Raw genomic sequence first — 18598 nt, forward strand, 5'->3', positions numbered from 1 at the left:
TCCCAGACCGTACTGTTGTATAGAGTTGAACTCTGTGGCTTTGCACGGGTGCTGAGGCTTTGCAAAACTACCCATTATATTTTTAAAAGTGCTAATTTTTGAGAGCCACACAGAGAAAATTTTAGATTCAGCCCAGCTGATTTGTTCTTCACACTGCTCCTGCGGTGAAGAGGATTGATTTTTGTGTTTCTTTTGATATTTGGCTTCATTTCCTCTGGTACTCAGTGCTTCAGGCCTTAATCCTTTAACCTTGAATGCGAGCATCAATGCTTCAGGAGGGATCAGGCCTTTTGATGGAGAGAGGACGTCTTTTGTTGTACCAAATGGTTGGGAGTAGTATAAGGCAAGACAGATCTCCAGACAGTATATATTTCACTGTTGTGTTAGAAGACTATAAACAGAGGGTGGGTTTAGTGGGGATTATAAATAATCTGGAGGAAGGTGGGGTATTAGAAGCAGTGGAAGAGAGTTAATGACTTTTTCTTTAACATTTGACCAATAACCAGTCTATCATGACAGATGTGTACTGGGTTGCCAAATGTTATAGTCTGATTTGGGTAACGGTTCAAAGCTCAGCGTGTCATGGAAATGGCACTGTGGTCCCTGATGGAACAGGGGAAAAAAAGCTTTTGAGCTTCTCAAAGGGCAGTATTTGTGGAAGCAGATGCTTGCTTGCCCTACCCAGCATAAAGAACAGTTCTGCGGGCAGCCAGGAGAGTTCGTACTGCTGGATTTTTATAGGATCATTAATTATATGTTATAAGGCAGCTAAGCATGGCATTCCTAACTCAATGAATTCCATTATGAATGGCCTTTTCATATTCCTCATCTCATTATATTAAATGCATGTGACCTGAAGTTTAGCTAAAGTTATTGTTCGGGTTAACTTTCATTTAGTGGTTGCCCTAGTTTTAGAAACGGTATGATCTTTAGATTTTATGGAAAGTCAGGGTTTTTTTATGCATGTTTTTGCAGCACTATTTTAGATAATTTCATTTGAAACTAGGTAGGAACCTCTGTGAGGTGGCAGGGAAGGGATTTAGTCACTCCTTGATTTGACTGGAGATTTCTGTACCCACTGGATGACAACATCCTGTTACACGGATTTGGCTGTCATCTCTCTGCCAATAACTCTTAAACCCTCTGCTCTGTTCTGTCTAATCTTGCATATCTGACTGCCTCCCTGACATATAATCCCAGTTGTTTTGCCTTCAGATCATTCCTAATCTGGCTGAAACAGAACTCCTTACTTTTTTATACTGAATCTCTCTTCACTTCTGATTTTGATAATGCCACATCCTCCCTGCCACTCAGACTCATAACCTTGGGGTCACTCTTCTCTGCACTCATCTGGGCTGCTGACAGCTATTGCAGCTTCCTTCTCCCTCACAGCCAAAATATCCTTTTGGTGTGTCAACAGTTAAAACAACACCCCTTGCTCTAGTCCTTCTTCTTGCACCTTGACTACTCTGAAGTCTTCTTTCACTGCTCAGTATTCATTCACCTACTTCAAAATAAATTTTCCAAATTGGTATCTTGGCTGCTTATTCAGATCTTGTCTCCTTTGCTTCTCTTAGACTCACCTTCAGGTTCCCGTTGTCTGTGAAAAGCTGTTTCTTATTTTATTTTCTCTGCCACCATCTCTTCTTTACTCCTTCTGTTATGTGGCACTCAGAGTTTTGTTGTGTGGGATTAACTTTCAGCCATGTGCTCCTACTGCATTTCCTAATTCTTTCTGTCTTTTGGAACCACTGGGTCATGTCATGGTGATTTCTGCCTCCATCTGTCTGTTCTGACAATGTCTTTCTTGTTTTACATATACCAGTTTGAGCTTTTTTTTTTTTTATTTTTTTCTTTTTTTTTTGTCCTAAGCTTTTTTGGAGTGTTTTTTTCCTCTCCCTACCCTCAATGCTAATTTGGTGAGTTTCAAACTAATGTCTTTCTTTGTGCTAATCACAAAGATGGTCTCTGCCTGGTAAATACACCTAAAATCTACACTGTGCTCAAAAGATTTCATTGGTGACCTGGGGAGAAAAGCATTAGAACCCAACCACAGTGACAAGTCATCAACTCTTCTTTGTAGAAACATTTTCATGGGGCTCCTAGCATGCACAAGAGTTTGAAACAAAACAATTTGCAGTGTCTTCAGTCTTCTGTCAATAGTGCCAGGCTTCACCTCTTTGTATAACTACATGCCCTTCTGTTTGATCAAAGCATAGTTAATCCTTCTTTTCTTTTAAATTCTGTGTTCCCTTAATCTCCATTTACATCTTTGCATCCTTTTTGAGCAAACAATGTCTCTGAGAGATAGTTTAAGTTTATATACCAGCTGTGGACTCAGTAGGGCTGAGGTGGTTTGGCAGCACAAATAATGCAAACCTCTGAATCCACATCATGGTGTCAGAATGGCACTCATGGCATCTGCTCTGGACAGATGTTTACACCAGGTTGTAACAAACTTATGCAAAGGTAGACTTTCATGCCCAGAAATCAATAGTGGTAGCTCTAAGATGGCAAAAATCACTTATATCTGGACTAAAAGGGTTTCCAGAGGCTGGGAACTGGCAGACCAGAGCCCAAAGCTTCACAGCAAACAGCCTTGTGCCAGGATCTCTTCCCTTTGTTCTTTCTCTTGACGCTGGACATTAGAGCAATGCCAATACATATCTCAGTGGTATGTGCCTTTTAGTGAGGCAGTGGTTTCTGTCTGGTTTCAATTCTATTCTATCTGAATATTTTCTAAATATGAGTGCAAAAACATCTTAAATCTGTTCCGTAAACATCCTGGTTGAGTCAATATTTGGTGGTGCTGTCAAATTCACATAAAATATATGCACTGAAAGGAAATCTTTAGTGTGTTGGTTTTCCTGTGGGGCCCAGGCCATGGGTTTTATAGTTGTATGCCATTATTTAGGCATCTAAGTCTGTATTGCTCTTGCAATAAATACTTGATTTTTCAGTCACTAGCCATCAAGCATGGTCTGTGAAATACGTAACTTCAGTGAATTTAAGGCAACTGAAGTGGCTAAAATTGTTATTTTAAATCTTTACCAACAGCTATCTTGTCAAATCTGCATCTGTTGGGCATGGTAATCTACTAATCAAAGTAAAGTCCAAAGTCTCAACTTCTCTATTTACTTCATTTCAGGCTAAAGGATTTTTTTTAAAGCAGATCAATAAACAATCTCAGTGTTTTCATTTTACTAAGCAATATAATACGGATGAGTACTAGTGTAGTGGTAAATCATTAATATACTCTTTAATCATAGAGTGACCATGTCCCACAGATGTGATTTAATCATGGAGAAATGGCCAATGAAGTGTGAAGATGCGTCATGAAGGGTGTTTCTAACTGATCTGGGATAGTGTATGACACCATTTTAAAAGATGCTGTAGTATGAGAGTATTTGGGATGCCATGTACATTTGTAGTTAAAGACCTGGCAAAATTCTAACATGATTGGTTTTATCATTATAAAGCAAAAATCAAAACCTATGTCAGGTTTGTTTTTGGCAGAGGAGCCAAATGGCTTTTTGGAATAAGAAAAGCACTGCAGCTTCCAGATTCACTAGTCCCAAGATTTGTAAGACTTTGACACTAACAGATCTATAACCCTAAAAACCTATAGTAACCTGGCTTAACATGCGTAATTTGATCATCCTGTGATACAGATAAAGGTGATTAGAATAAGAGGACAGAAATTTAATGGAAAGAGATGGGTCTTGCAAGGGTGCTGCTGTGTTGTTTTCAGTGGTAATAGTTCCTGGTTAGAGAAATGAGATTCTGCAGCCTCAGAAGAATAGACAGTATAAAAATTCTGATTGTGTTTGTTACGGAATTTGATTCATTCATGAAAGTCTTTCCCTGCGACATGTTCCCTGATATCAGGGGAGCTGTCAGTGACCCAGAAAGTCACCTCAGGATCCTTAGGGGTGTGTGTATTTGCTCAGTTTAGTGGTTATCAATTTTCATTGCTGTTGGTGTGAGAAGAAACTTTGTTCCTTCATTTCCTCATTTAGAAACCAGGAATGAAAATTTATCTTACTGGTATCTTGAGTTTTGAAACTTAGCATCAATCAAGTGTAACTTTTTCAAGGAACAGAAGCAACAGTAGTTGTTACATCTTTTTTAACTGTTCTGATCCTCCAAAACTGCAGATTTTCTGTGCATGTATAACTTAATCCCCGCACAAAAAAGTGCAATCTTAAATAGCTGTTGCTCTAATTAGGAATTTCTTCAGAAATGAAAACCCTGTGAGTATCTACTATTCAGCTCTCATTGTGTCCCACCTCTGCTGTATAGTCACTTACCCTTAGCAATTGATTGCTCCATGATGTGATCCATGATCAGAAAAAGGGCTTTTGCAGTTGCTGCTCATTTACTGGAAGCTGCTCTTATCAACACCTATCAGCCTGTCTGGAAACTTCTATAGAGGAGAGAGTGCTTGTGTACTGGTAGTCTCAGCAAAGGAAAACATGAGGTGGTTACCTGCACACCCAGACCCACCTCTGCCACAGCCTGTTTTGAAATGCAGCCCATCTGCTGTGAAGCCTTTTGTTCTGAGCAAGCCAAGTTGAGAAGAGATGATGTGTTGTTCTTCTATGCCTTTATCACAACCAAATTGCAATCCAATTTGGGGCATGTTTGTTCAGGAGATAGCTTGCATATGGCATTTCGATGGGTATCTTGTGATTGGGGCTGGCTCTCAGCCAAATGCTAGTGATGCTGGATAAGGCACTAAGACTGGCATTCACTTTGCTGAAGAGCATGTGATTCTCCTTCTGAAGGAGAGAGTGATGCTGCCTGATGTACTGAAGAAGTTTAGATTTAGTTCAAAAAGTTTGTCCTAAACAGGGTTTTGCATCATTCCTCGTGGTGCTTTGACTGGTGACAGCCAGGCAGGCTTTTCAGGTATACAGACACTGTTTGGAAGGATTGTTTTTGTACCTGTGACTTGACATTTACATGACTTCTTTTGTGAAGGCTGACAGCAGAGTTTGCTGGAACGACAGCTGCTCTGCTTTGCTCTATAAGAAAGGCCAAACACACAGTCAGAGCATTTTGCCCTGCTAAAGCTTGCCCAGTCTGTTTCCTGTGGCCATTTCTCTGTGACTGTCTGAAAACCTTTATGGTATAATTTTCTTTGAATTCAGAAAAGAGATAGAAAAGTAATCACAGCTATAATTTTGCTGTTTTTTAGGAAAACTCAGATATGTTTGAAAGGTGCTGGTAGGGAGTTGAAATGTAGTGAACTTAAACCAGAGGAAGGAGAGGGCTTCAAAGGGAAGGCATGCATATAATTCTAGGTTAAATTTAGCTTAATACTTGTTACAAATGGACCTCTAACCATGCATATTAAGTGAAGTCCTGACTTCACTGAAGATAAAGACAGTGTTCTGACTGATTCAGTGGGGCTAGGGTTTCACCTATGACTGGTATGATCTAATAGGTCATCACTAATTAAGAGTATATGTGGCCTCAATTCCTGCTGGTGGAATTAAATATCTGGGCACTAGCCACTGAGGGAATGGGGAAGGAACTGGTCTCTGAAAGAGTGGTGTGGGGAAGCTGTGCTATGGATTGCTGTACCCTGGTACAGCTTCAGATACAGAAAAATTTTTAGCGTAGGTACCGGTATAGCTCCTCCAAGATGACAGAAAAGTAGACCAAATGCAGTAGGTTCAAGAGACAGAGCTCAACAGGGGTGGGAAAAACCCGAAAAACAACAGAGAAACCTGACACAGCTATGGGCATTACTGGATTCAAGGGCATTGAGCCTGAAGAGTGCTGTAAGAGATGAAATCTCTGCATGACAGCTCAGCAATATGTTGTCTGCATAATAACATGTAGATTGTAGGCAATCACTGTCTATTTTCTGTGATGAAAAATCCTTTTATTACAAGCAGATTTGATAATATTTGTATTTCAGTTCCAGAACTCTCACTGACTGTTGAAGTGTTTCCCTACCTGTCCCTGCCTTCTTGCCTTTTGCCTAAAAAATGTGTGAGAAGGGAGATGGACATGGTCCTGAAGACAGCTGGAGGAGAGGAGGTGCTGAGAAACCTTGACTGCACCTTTTCAGTGGTTAAAGTGGTCTTTTCAGAAAGATGGGGACAGACTTTAGAACAAGGTCTGAAGCGATAGAACAAGTGGTCATGCTTTTCAACTTAATGGACAGATTCAAGTTAGATATGATGAAGAAATGTTTCACTATGAGAGCGGTGAAACACTGGTACTGGTTGCCCAGAATGGTCATGGATGCCCCATCTCTGGAAACATTCAAGGTCACTTTGGATAGGCTCTGAACAATCTGTTCTAGTTGAAGATGTCCCTGCTCATTGCAAGGGGATTGGAGCAGGTGACCTTTAAAAGGTCCCTTCTAACCAAAACTATTCTCCGATTCTGTGGTCTCAAATGCACATGCTTTCTAGAAAGGAAAGCAGCTGTTTCGTATTGACATTCACTGGATACTAGCAGTGCCATTAACATATGCTGATGCATCTAACATAAGCCTCAAAATGCCAGGTTTTGTAATTGGCCCATGAAATCTCACTCTGGGCTTGAATATGGTCTGCAATGTCTGTATTAGAATAGGACTTTTCCTGCTTCTTAAAGGGAGGAAAAAATGCTAAGCTTTTTTCTTTTTCTCTAGTGTTCTAGTTTCAGTTTGATAGGCTTTAGATTTTTTAAGAGTGTGGTTTTAAGGTTGTTGATCAGCTGGCGTGAACAGATTGGTTTTGTGGGGAGGAAAGGAAGGGTGACGGCATCCAGGGATGAGAGGTTGCCCTGAAGTTCACACTGTGCTTCTCCTCCTCACCTGCAACTCTCTTACCTCCCTTCCAGCTCTGCTTAGCTGCCCTGTGGATTTATACATCCTGCACAAAGAAGTAACAAGTAGACCAATCTCCCTTCTCTTTCCCATGTGCTGCTCTGCTGGCTCATACATTCTGATGTGTTTCTCCTCAGCTCCACTTGAGGGGACTGGAAAAGTTGTGGTTGTTCAGTAGACCACTGCCATTTGTTTTCAGATCCATGCATCCAAAGCCTGCAGTGCTTCTTTTCTCCCTCCAAATATTTTTTTTCTTTTCTATGCAGACAAACAGCCTCCCAAGCAGCCCTGCTTTGGAACGGGTGGTTTTCAAAAGTGCTGTTTGATAACAAGCTTGATGTGAACTAATATAAATTTGGACCCCTGCTGGAAAGAAGATCCTGACACCTTATCCTTTGTCCCAGTGCTTGTAGTGCTGCTGCTTTATACTGAGCTGACTCTGGAAGCTGATCTGGCTGGAAAATGCTCCCAGCCAAAGTGGCAGGGGAGGAAGCAATTTTCAGCCTGTTTGTCAAACTGTATCTGAAATGGCAATTTGGGTTCCAGCTACAGAAACGTATTGCTTGGGTTGTCTACTTATCACCAGTTTTGCATCATTAAGTGTTATGCATTCTTGGCCTGATATAATTGCAGCAGATTGCACACATGAACTGTTAATTATTTTATTTTTAAAACAGAAATTACGGAACAGGAAAATAACATTCCAGCATGTTTGCTTTTGGAGCTAACCTACCACAGCAATCTGTTAGTTTGATAATGGTTAAACTCGCAAGCCCTTGCCTCAGCAGAGTGCAGTAGGGTACCATTAAGGCAGCCATCTGTTGAACATACATACTGGAGACATGAATTGCCTCACGTTTTGGGTTTCTGAGTAGTTACACCATAGTCTTATTCTCTGAATGCCACTGATCTGCACTGAAAAATGCATGGAAAGATCAGAGTTCAGTGAAAGGTGAGCATCCAAATCTGGGATCAAAGACTGGGAACCCAGTCAGCCGAGCTGTGGATGTGGAGCCGGGAAGAGAGGATACCTCGTGAGCGAGGTAGATCACATGCTGATTGTAAGCACAGCTCTGGCAAGAGCTGCTTGGGCTGCTTAGCGCTTCAACAGATCTGCAAAACTCCATTTGCAGACCAAGGCTGCCATTACGTTGGATTGATTCATCAGGATCAGCAGCTAAAACAAGTTATATTCTATCGGAGTTTTTCTGCATTAGTTTACAAATGAATTTACTTGGCTCTAAGTGGTCATTTATTTTAGTATCTTGAAGAACTGACTTTCCTCTATTAAAGTAGAATAATGTATCTATATGGTGCCCTAACTTGAACAGTACATAAAGATTAGTAAATAAGACCCCATTAAAAATACTTATAATGTAAGTAACATGGGTCCCAATAGCCTTTCTAATGTCCATTAATGCTTATTCTGAGGATCAGAGCTCATTTTACTGAGCCATTTAGTCAAACCGTGTGATTATTTAGAAAGTTAATTCATGCATACTAAAATCTAGCTTAAGTAATGCAGAGGGTAGGAGGTAAAACTCTATGGAGACGATAGTCCTTTTTGTTATTTAATGATCAGCCATAATTAACTTGCAAATTTGAAATAATTAGAACAAATTAAAGGTATTTAACTTTGCCTCCCTAAAGAAAAATTCAAATTGCACCAAATGCAGCTTTAAATTATTCAAGTCTCAGAGGTCTGTGCCGGGTTTTTTTACAATGCCTTTTCTATGATGAGAATACCAATCTGCTTTTTGTCAGAAAGCATCCTATCAAGTAATTGTTCTTTGTGTCTAATAAATGACAGCTATTCTTCTTTGTAAAAGTATTTCAGTCTCTGAAGACTACATCAGCATTTCCATGGCATTTTAATTCAATAAAACAAAAGGTTAATGTTTTTCTACTTTTTAAGGAATGCAAATACTAGCAGCATTCAATGGGTCCTGAATGACATTTAAAATTTGCCATTCATGCTCAGCAGGGGTATCGCGATACGAGGCTCAGACAGGATGGAAGGAATGTTCAAGGTGTGTTTTCCTTTGGTGATGGTGTACTTGGATATTCATAATGAGGCAGCAGTGTTGAGACTCGCTTCTTTTCTGGTGACACTACATCTCCTGCCTTGGTGTAGGGTAGCTAGGTTAATAAGGTCTTTATTTAGAAAGTCTTCTCTGTTGTGTACTTTCAAGGAGTGCCATGAAAATTCATTGGATATTGTGGTGCCCTGCAGGAAGTCCTACTAACCATGGTGCCTTTGAGTGACACAATAGGTAGTTGGATATGAAAATACAGAGGAACCTCTTTTGCTGCTAAATCTCTCCAGATATAAATAGCTGATTCCTTTGGACCATATGTTGAGTTTAAATTTCCAGGTTGGATCAGTCACATCATTCGTTTTACTAATTATTCCAGAGGTGAATGAGTAATTATGTTCAGAAACAGATTTTCCTTATGTCTTCTTTGTTTAATTGTGGTAGATAGTTAATTACTGATTTTTTTTTTATCTGCATTATCCCTTTCCCTCCTTGGTCTGCACACCTTTCAGATTAAGTGCCGTTTTAAGATTTGAGACTCTATCCTTACTTGAGCAAAACTTTAGCATGAGCTGTCTTCTATTAAATACTAAACAATAATGCTCTAATTGTTTATTGCAATTATAAATGCAAATACACTTACTTTTGTTATTCATTATACCTTAGCTTATGTAGCTTCTTCTTGGTGTCTGCCTCTGCCACTGCATTATTTAAAACAGAACTCAGTATTCTAGAGGCAACTGCACCATGTAGAAGATACTGCATTCAGAAGAAGAACCAGTTGAGTAATCACCTCTGTATCTGCAAGCCAAAGGTCACTGTCTTCACCTGAGGCCTGTAGGCTGTAATCAAAAGTGCTTTAAACAACTCAAAAAACCATCCAAATAATGACAACCTCACTGTTTTTTTAAATGCTGTTAATCATCCAAGTACAGGCAAATGGAATATGAGGTCCTGTTTTGTCAGAGAAATGTGGTCAAGTATTACACCTTTAAGACTCTTTAAGCAGTTGCTTGTATCCAAAACAGCCTCTTTTTGCTCTTGGGGTTGCAGGAATTAGTAGGTTAATAATTTCATATAATTCAAATGAGATAATAATTTAGTCCACCATAAATTTAAAAAACACTTTGCAGTATTATTAGTGGTCACACAGTTAGAAGCCCTAAACGGAGGTTATTTGGAGAAGTTATATCCAACACTTCAGTCAGTTATTATAGGTCATAAGCCATTATATACTGTTCTGCATTAATAATACAGGAGTAATACTAATTGTCCAACAGGCTCAGTGGGCCCTATTAAACAATGTCTTATACAGCACATTGATGTGAAACTTTTAATTTAGCTATCATTTCCTATTTTTCCCTCAGATCTACAGCAACTTCAGTGGTACAAGCTTTTAGGTAAAAGATTCCTGTGATTCAGCCTCCATGAAGCTGTATCCTAACTAATACAATCTCAGTCACACTCTTTGGGTTGCCAATGTAAAATTGGTGCTTAAACAGTAAAAAGATTTATCACAGAAGTATAGAATGGTTTCGGTTGGAAAAGAACTCTAGGATCATAGAGTCCAGCTGTTAAGATTTGTTTAATCTTCTGATAACTTAGGAAAGCTGTTTGTCACTTCCATGACTGCAAGTAGATGAATATAATCTTGGGATAAATTGTATTATTTCATGTGGATAATACAAAGATACTTTTAAATATTTTTAATTTCTTTTATAAAGGGGCTTTTTTTGACAAGGACTAACAACTTACGTATGTTGAGAATTGTCATTTAAAGCAGTAGTTACTTCCCAGAGAGCAGAATTTGAAAGCAGTAGGTTTACTGCTTTCAAATTCTTTCAAAAGTCTTTACTGAGAGAAATGTGGGTCTTCATAGCCCCTTGTCCACCCAGAACATTTTGAGATGCCTGTGTCTGCACAGTTGAGGTCATGATTGCTCCCCATCACCAGATTTGCCTCCTGCCTCTATCCATGCAGTGATTATGATCTTGCGTGAAGTTCATCTTGAATCATAATGATTCTGGTTAACTTTCTCTTTTCTTACTTTACTTGGGGTGCTGCACTTCTGCATCAGATGCTCTCCCACCAGTTTGCTCATGCATTCTCTATCCTCTTTAAAAGTACCTCTGTTCATTCATCTCACTTTGTCTCCTCTCTTCTCATCCATTTTCTTCTTGAGTCAGCTTCTCACCATCCCTGGAGGCTTTTAAAAAACATATAGATGTGGCACTTGGGGATGTGTTTTTGTGGTGGTCTTGGCAGTTGTACTCAGATGATTTAAAAGGTCCTTTCCAATAAAAATAATTCTGTGATTCTATAATCTGCTTCCCTTTTGCAAACTAAAATTTCGGATTTCTCTTCACGTGATCTTCAGATAATCTTCTCTGTTTCCGCATTCTAGCGAAGTGAGCATTTTTTAAACTTCTCTTTTTTCCAGTTTTTGCCCATTGTGCTGGACAAAGTACTTTGCATGTCTTCATCCCACTGGTCCTGTCCTAACCACTCAAGAAATCCAGGACCTAATGCTTTTAAGGAATGTGCCCAATGCCACAAAAGTCCAAATACAGTTGTCAGAGTGCTGCTTGCTGCTGATAATCAAAGACTCCTGATAAAGTGGGTTGGTAACTCTTCAAGCCTTAGGTGTCCTGCTTTCAGAAATTATAAATGGATTCAACAAGAGCTCAACCAGCAGCATGATGTTTGTGCTTCTGGAGAGTAGAAGTAGGGTAGAGAGCTGGGTGCAGTGTTAATGGGCTGAGCGCATCATGTAACAGCACGATCTTTCTTTCCTCCCAGTGTCCCGGTGTTGAAACATGAAGATTATTTACTGAGGACACCTCCAGTGAGCAAAAACTCCAGAAAACCAGGGAGCAGTCGTGGGAGCAGTTCAGGGAAGAAAATGGTTGGCTTTGGTGCAAACGTGGATGATGGGCAAACCCCTCTAATGCAGACCAAGAGGGAAGGCACCAACTCCAGGAAAGGTAAGGGGAAGCATACTGTATTGCAGGGCTGTGAGTGTGCTGGCATGTTCAAAAGGATATCAGTAAAATGCACAATTAAAGGAAGAGCTTTGCAGGTGTTTAAAACAACATAAGAGAAGGTGGTAGCTCCATTTAAAACAATAAAAAATATTTTAAATAACAAATGGTGATCTTGTCTGCTGTTCCTGATGAAAGAAAAAAATAGCCCTTAATCTAAGAAAGCTCCTTCGATGATTTATTTTTTAACTTTCCCAAAAGGCAATGAGAATAAGTGCAGTGGGGTTTGCTCTTTAAGTGTAATCTTTGCATTCTTTTCCTCCTTGAGTGATGACTTCACCATCACAACCTGCTATTTTGCCACACAGGGATGTCTGTACTGCTAGAACCTATCCTGCCCTTAGCTTAGTGCCTCCACTTAAGGAGCAGAGAAGCAATCTTTTCTCTCTTAGGAAGAGAAAAGGTTGGGAACAAAAGCAGCTTGGATGTTTCACTGCTTAGTGTTGAACATAATCCTTGGTTCAATTATGAACTAGCTTTTTTTTTTATTTTTTTATTTTAACTTGTCAGCCAGTTTGCCGTATATGTCAGCATAAAAATAAAGAAAACGGCAAAATGAGAAGAAATGTGGTGCAGTTCTCAAAGGAACAAATAACTTGTGTTATTGGTTAAGACCATACCAACATTAAAAAGCAGTCCCTGTGAAGAAACTTTCAAAAGGGTATCATCAGCCTGGATCCAAACAGTGGCTGAGGTTAATCTCTTCCAAGGCACAGCTACAAAAGTTGGAAGCCTGTAAAGGGCTTGTGTCCAAAAAAATCAATTTCTAATTTGAAACAAAATCATTTTTGACTAACAGGGGTTCAGGACCCATTACTTTTGCTGTATAGTCTGCTGACATTTCACACTTTCTGTTGTGCACAATGAATCCTAATAGACATTTTATAACATTGCTACACCAATCAATTTAAGCAAGAGAAAGCCGTTACAATTCTGCAAAGTTTCAGGGGCAATTTTCACTGATGGTTTTCTTTTATGGTTTTTTTCAGCTATCATTTTTTTTCTTCTCTTTTCCTCTTCCTTCTGCCCCCCTCCTTCTCTATTCTGTAGTGATAAAACTAGGATTTTTCACAACTGGATGATGGGTTTTGTTCCTTGGATGGGGATAGTCCCCAAAAAGTAATTTATTTTCTATAGATTCAGGGGAAAATATCCAAGCTGGTCTCTTCTTCATTCATTCATTCATTAGTTTCATTTTGTAGAACTGATGAGAAGTTACAAGTTGCATCTGGCTATTGCACATAGCAACTGAGCTGCACCTATGCTGGTTTAGTGATTGTAGTGGTCAGCATGTGTTGGGGCTCATCCCCACTGTAACAAGCATGATCTCTGAAGATGGTGGGCATCTTTTGCAAGCAGTTACTGGGATTGCTGGCTTTTATGGTGTAGAGCTGCATGGCAAAATTTGACTTATAAACATTGGCACTTGCTGTGATAGCAGATAAAGTTCAGAGGAATGCTTTCAAGCTGTGGAACAACCTCAGGTCTATTACTGATTTGAATAGTTGTTTATCACAAGGCAAATTACCTAGCACTAATCACTGAAGTTGAAGTCTTCTGTATTTAGTACCTTTTAAATTGGCTTCCTTCTGTTATATATTTGGACTCCTTTAGCAAGCACACACACATACATGTAAAGTGTTTTTTCCATCTTAGGGGATCACCAGGACACTATGTCAAGGTTTTTAATTCCGGATAGCCTGGACTTAGCTGGCTCTGTCCTTGATTTTGCTGGGTATTCCCATCTGCTGCTGACCTGGGATTTCTGGTTCAATGCAATATGGGAAAGGGGAATGAAGCCCACAAGATGATATCTTGAGGCATGAAACTCGATGTCATTTAGACACATACCTGAAGGTGGCCTTTTGGTTGGAACACAGCAGTGCTGTGTACAGAAAAATGTTCAGCTGAAAACTTCTCGACCATCAGATGCTGACCTATTGCTACAGAGGTTTATTTTTTTTCATGCCTGTATCAGTCTGGTCTATTTAAATTATATGTTCTCCAGGATGGTGACTCTATCCAAGCACACCTTAGTGTAGTGCCAGTGCTGATGTGGGCCTTTGGGCACTCTGTTATCTTGCTGTTCCACTGGGAATGGTGGCTGTATCAGTAGTAATGTCCCTCCAGAGCAACATAGGCACTTTTATCAAGTTTAAAATTATTAATCAGGAAGCTGTCCCCATCCTGGACTGGTGGAAGGCTTTCCTGCCTACAAGACTGCTCACTTGCTGTGACAACAGTGGGTTTGGAAAGGGTGATTTCCTAAGAAATCCACTTCTTCTTTCTCCCTGATGATGGTGAGTAATGGGGAGAAGAGCATTGATAATGTGGTCCCTTCACCTCCTGGAGTGGAAAGGGTCACTTCTGCTCTCTTTTCAGGGTAGAAACTCACTGGATCAACTTAGGCAATCAGTTTTTATTCCCTCACTGTTGCTTTTTTGTCTTCTGTTTCTGCTTGCTCCTTAGTTTTTATTCCTGTGCTTTAGCAGGTGTTTGTGTCTTGGTAGTCAGACTTTTCTAGTTTTACCAGCAAAACTTTAAGCAGTTGAAGCAATCCTGAAGTCTTAGATCCTTTCAGCAGTAAATTGTTTTTATTGGTGGCACCACCAGCTATGTCAATGTGTACTAAAATCTAACAACTTGTCTAGTTAAAAAGCACTGGAATACAGAAGTGTGTGTTTCTCTTCCTTTCTCCTCTGGAAAATTTTGCTGTGGGGCTGGGAAACGTACATCCATTGCACTGTGCAGTACTGGACAATTCTTTCCATTTCTGTTTAAAGTATTCTTCTTTATGAACCCTTTCTGAAACATCTCTGCATTGAAATGAAAGAACTATTTTTCCCTTTATTTCTTCTTGTTGGACATAATATCTCCATGATGTTGTATAGCATTCATAGTTTCCTTTCCATGTGTGAAAGAAAATGCCAGAGAAGGCAAATGATTTTAGCTCATTTTAGCCCTGTACTTTTCCAGGGGCTGATTTCTCTAGATAGTGTTTGTTTTTCAGTAGTTTTTCTAATGTAGCTTCTTAGGGATTCAGGATCTTGAACTTCTTCCCTTGAGGGAAGACTCTTCCCTACAATTGAATAGAGCAATTAGTTAATATTAGTGAAGTGCTTTGAAGATGTGAAGTACTATATAAATGCTAAGTCTTATGAATATTACTTTTATTCAAGTCATAAAGATTTCTTTTATGATTATCAACCTAGATTTCCCATTGCTTACTTTCATTCCATTGCTGCTTGAACCAGCCTCAACCATATTTCTTCATTCTTAGTGTTTACACTTTTAAAATAGAGACTGCTGTATTTCCCCATTTCAGAGTGTTTTAGTTGTCTGTTTTTCAAGCAGAAATATATGGCTGTTTGAGTTTTCTCAAATGAATCTTTATCTATTTTAAATCATTCTTGTACCAAGTTAGCCAAATTGAAAATAGTATTCTTCACATTACCATTTTGGAGGCATTTATAATTGCTTTAGGGGTAGCTTGCCTTGCAAGCTCATGTCTAGGTTTTTTTTTTGCGATTCTTTGCTGCTCCAGGTTCTTTCCATTGGTGTCAGGATTTAAATTACCACACTATGCAAGAGCTTTTTGTCTTTTCCAGGGGTAAATGTGTCTATTCTTTTTCCACGTTTCTTGCTTCTCTAGATCATCTGCAATGTCTCCAGTCTCATACTGTCTTCTAACACCTGCAATCTAATTAATTTGCTGTCATTTGTATCACCCCAGTTCTCTATGACTTTTCATAAATAATTACCAGTCACTTCATAAATTCATTAACTAATTCCCCTTAGCCCTGAAATATATATCCTTCAGACTAAAGACTTTGTATCTTTTTTTTTCCCCTGGTAGTTTCTTTTCATCAGCTTTATGTAGGCAGGTATTATACATCAACAAGGTCTTCATTATCCTCTACTTGCCAATTTTCCCTTCCTTGATTTTTTTCTCATAATATATTTTAAAATTAGTAGTAGCTTGGACATTTTGGGAAATATTATTGATTTAATCATCTTTATATATTTGCTTGTTCCTGAGTGTTTCTTTTCCCTCAAAAGACTTGCATGCTTTTTCCAAGATGTGTTTTTAAACTTTTTTTTTTTTTTTTTTTAGATATACATTTATTTGGGGTTTCTTGATGCTCCTGCTTTATGTCTGTGCAGCCTAACAGCCTCAGTAAATTCCTGCTGAGTTCCTTTTCTTGTTTTCTGTTTCAAGCTCTGGTAATACTTTCAAACTTGGGTCTTTGAGGCTGGGTTGGCCACTTCTGAGTCCATATATTGTCTTTCTTCACAGAAATACGTCTCGTTTTCTGCGGATGTAGTATGTTGACGGTGTGCCAGTCCTTTCTTGAATTAGCAATTGAATATTTTCTCCCATCTTAACAAGGTTTTTATTACTTTGGTATTAGTTTCTTAAAATCCAGCTGCCTCATTCCACTGTCACATGAAGTGATTTCTAAATATCTCCTATTCGTTCATGAAGTCAGAACTCTAAGCAAGAGGCTTCCAGTCTTTATATGCATACCCACTCTTCTCATCATGGATTGGCACACTATCAAGTTACCAGGGACACACAATCAGCATATATCCCCATGATAGTTCCAAGACTTCCCTCACTGATAATTAACTCTTTCTTAGGCAAGATTTTTTCACTGCATGGTACTGAAGCACAGTTCATTCTAAAAGAGTGATAGCCCATTTTTTGTTAGCCTCCCTAAAATGCATCTTAAAATGTGTGAGTTTACTAAATTGTATATATTTGCATAACTCTTAGATCAATGCAGTGTTTTAAATAATTCCTTGGACATCTGTAAATTTTGCACTGAAGCTGGAATTACAGCTTTGTGTTGCTTCATGTTTCAGCATGGCTGAGAGATAATGCTGGTGTTCACAGAGCCGAGAAATATTTGGTCATCATAGGGTTACATAAAGAGATAAACACTGGTTTGACTTCAATTTTTGCTGATATTTAGTTTTCCCTATAATAACTCTTTAGTTAAGTGATGTTGGTTGCACACAACTAATTAGGGTAGCTTAAAAAAGCCCCAATCCACAGGCTGTTGTTGGTAGATCAGGTAGCTCCAAATTTTCCTATTGCCCTTTACCTCTCGTTTACCTGTATGCTATTTGTCTTACTAAATCTGATCAATGAAACTCAGTTCTCAGGTGAGCAAGTGAAAAATTGGCTGGACCAGCAGCCTTCAAGGGTTGTCTTCAGTCCAGCTGGCAGCCAGTTCATAGTGGTTAGCTGCTTAACATCAACAGCCTGGGCACCTTCAGCAAGTTTGCAGGCTTGGGGAAGTAGTCAGTGTGCTGGAGAACAGGGCACAGTATTCAAGGGACCTTAACAGGTTGGGAAAATGGTTTGACAGAACCCTGTTTAGGTTCAGCAAAGGGAAATGCCAGATCCTTCAACTGGGTTGAACTGATCTCCTGTAGCAGGACAATCCTGAAAGCAGTTTTGCCAGAAAAGAACGGGATGTCCTGCTGAACAGCAATGAGTCAGTGATGTGCCTTTGTGATGGAGTACCAGAGCCTCTTCCTGGGCCATAATCGCACAATTGTGGTCATCAGAGTGCTGAAATGACACTTCCCCCCCCAGTCAGCTCTGTGAGACTGTGTCCATAAGCAGTGTGTCTAGTCTGGGACTCCAAAGTGCATGGACAACAGTACAAACTGTAGGAACTCTGGCAGAGGCAGCCAGGACAACCATGGGGCTGAAGCATAGGAACTGGGAGAGGCTAAGAAAGCTGAGTTCATTCAGCCGTAAGAAGAGATGATTCATCGTGGATCTTCCTTCTTGCTTCAGCTGCCTTAGAAGAGGGTGTAGGGAAGAGGGAATGAGGCTTCTTGGAAGTCATCATCAGCTGCTCAAGAGACAACAGGGAAAAGACACAACTCAGAAAATTCTGATTAGCTATACAGAAAACATTTTTCACTATGAGGGTGGTCAAACAGTGGGACCAGAGGAGTTGCCCAGAGAGGTTTTATCAGTGGAGACATTCAGCACCTAATGTGACAAGTAGCCTGAAAGCCGTTGATGCCGTTTGAATGGAGGATTGAACTACATGGCCTCCAAACTTCACCTGTAAACCTAGATTATTTTGTAATTCAAGAGCTATTTGGAGGTGGGAAGAAGGAATGGACTCTTAGTTCTATTTTATTTAAACGAAAATACTGTTATAGTGATATTTACACTTGGAGAACGAACGTCTTATAGCACGTCATGAGAACTGCATCTGTGAAACAAGCTGAATCCTGTGGGCCACTTAAGAAATTATAACAGTGCAACTCTGTCAAACTCTGGGCAGTAAGATGGAGGCTGTAGAGTGTGTCTTATTCTACAGATTTGATTCTGCATGGTCCTGAAATGGATGTTGTCCATAGTACTGTTGACTGATGAGCTCTTTGTACTTTCTCTGTGTATATTTGTCACTCAAAAACTGTTTCAGTTTTTCATCCCAATGTTCTATAATAATGCAGAACTGAGAAACATCTATTCCAAAATCGCTAGCTCCTGATGCCTGGCTTGTCTTCACTTCATTCCACAGGGACAACTTCAGGACCTAGGAAAGATGCAGCCATATCTCCTGGGTTGATGGGCAGCAGCAAAGCGCTTGCAACCACAGCCATATCACTGATTCAGCATGACCCTTCACGGTAAGCTGCTGGGTAATCTCTGGTTTAAG

General features: G+C 39.6%; 1 protein-coding gene across 2 annotated transcripts in view; it reads left to right on the forward strand.

Moving 5' to 3' along the window:
• KIAA1328 (KIAA1328 ortholog) overlaps window positions 1–18598 on the forward strand; it is a 174232-nt gene that overhangs the window by 125927 nt on the left and 29707 nt on the right. For both annotated transcript variants that reach the window (XM_048290621.1, XM_048290622.1), the window contains exons 9-10: window positions 11665–11849; window positions 18461–18569. In XM_048290621.1, coding sequence (XP_048146578.1) covers window positions 11665–11849; window positions 18461–18569 — 294 coding nt within the window. The remainder of the gene's footprint in view (window positions 1–11664; window positions 11850–18460; window positions 18570–18598) is intronic.

This window comes from Corvus hawaiiensis, chromosome Z (genome assembly GCF_020740725.1).
Source record: "Corvus hawaiiensis isolate bCorHaw1 chromosome Z, bCorHaw1.pri.cur, whole genome shotgun sequence".
NCBI classification, from domain to species: Eukaryota; Metazoa; Chordata; class Aves; order Passeriformes; family Corvidae; genus Corvus; species Corvus hawaiiensis.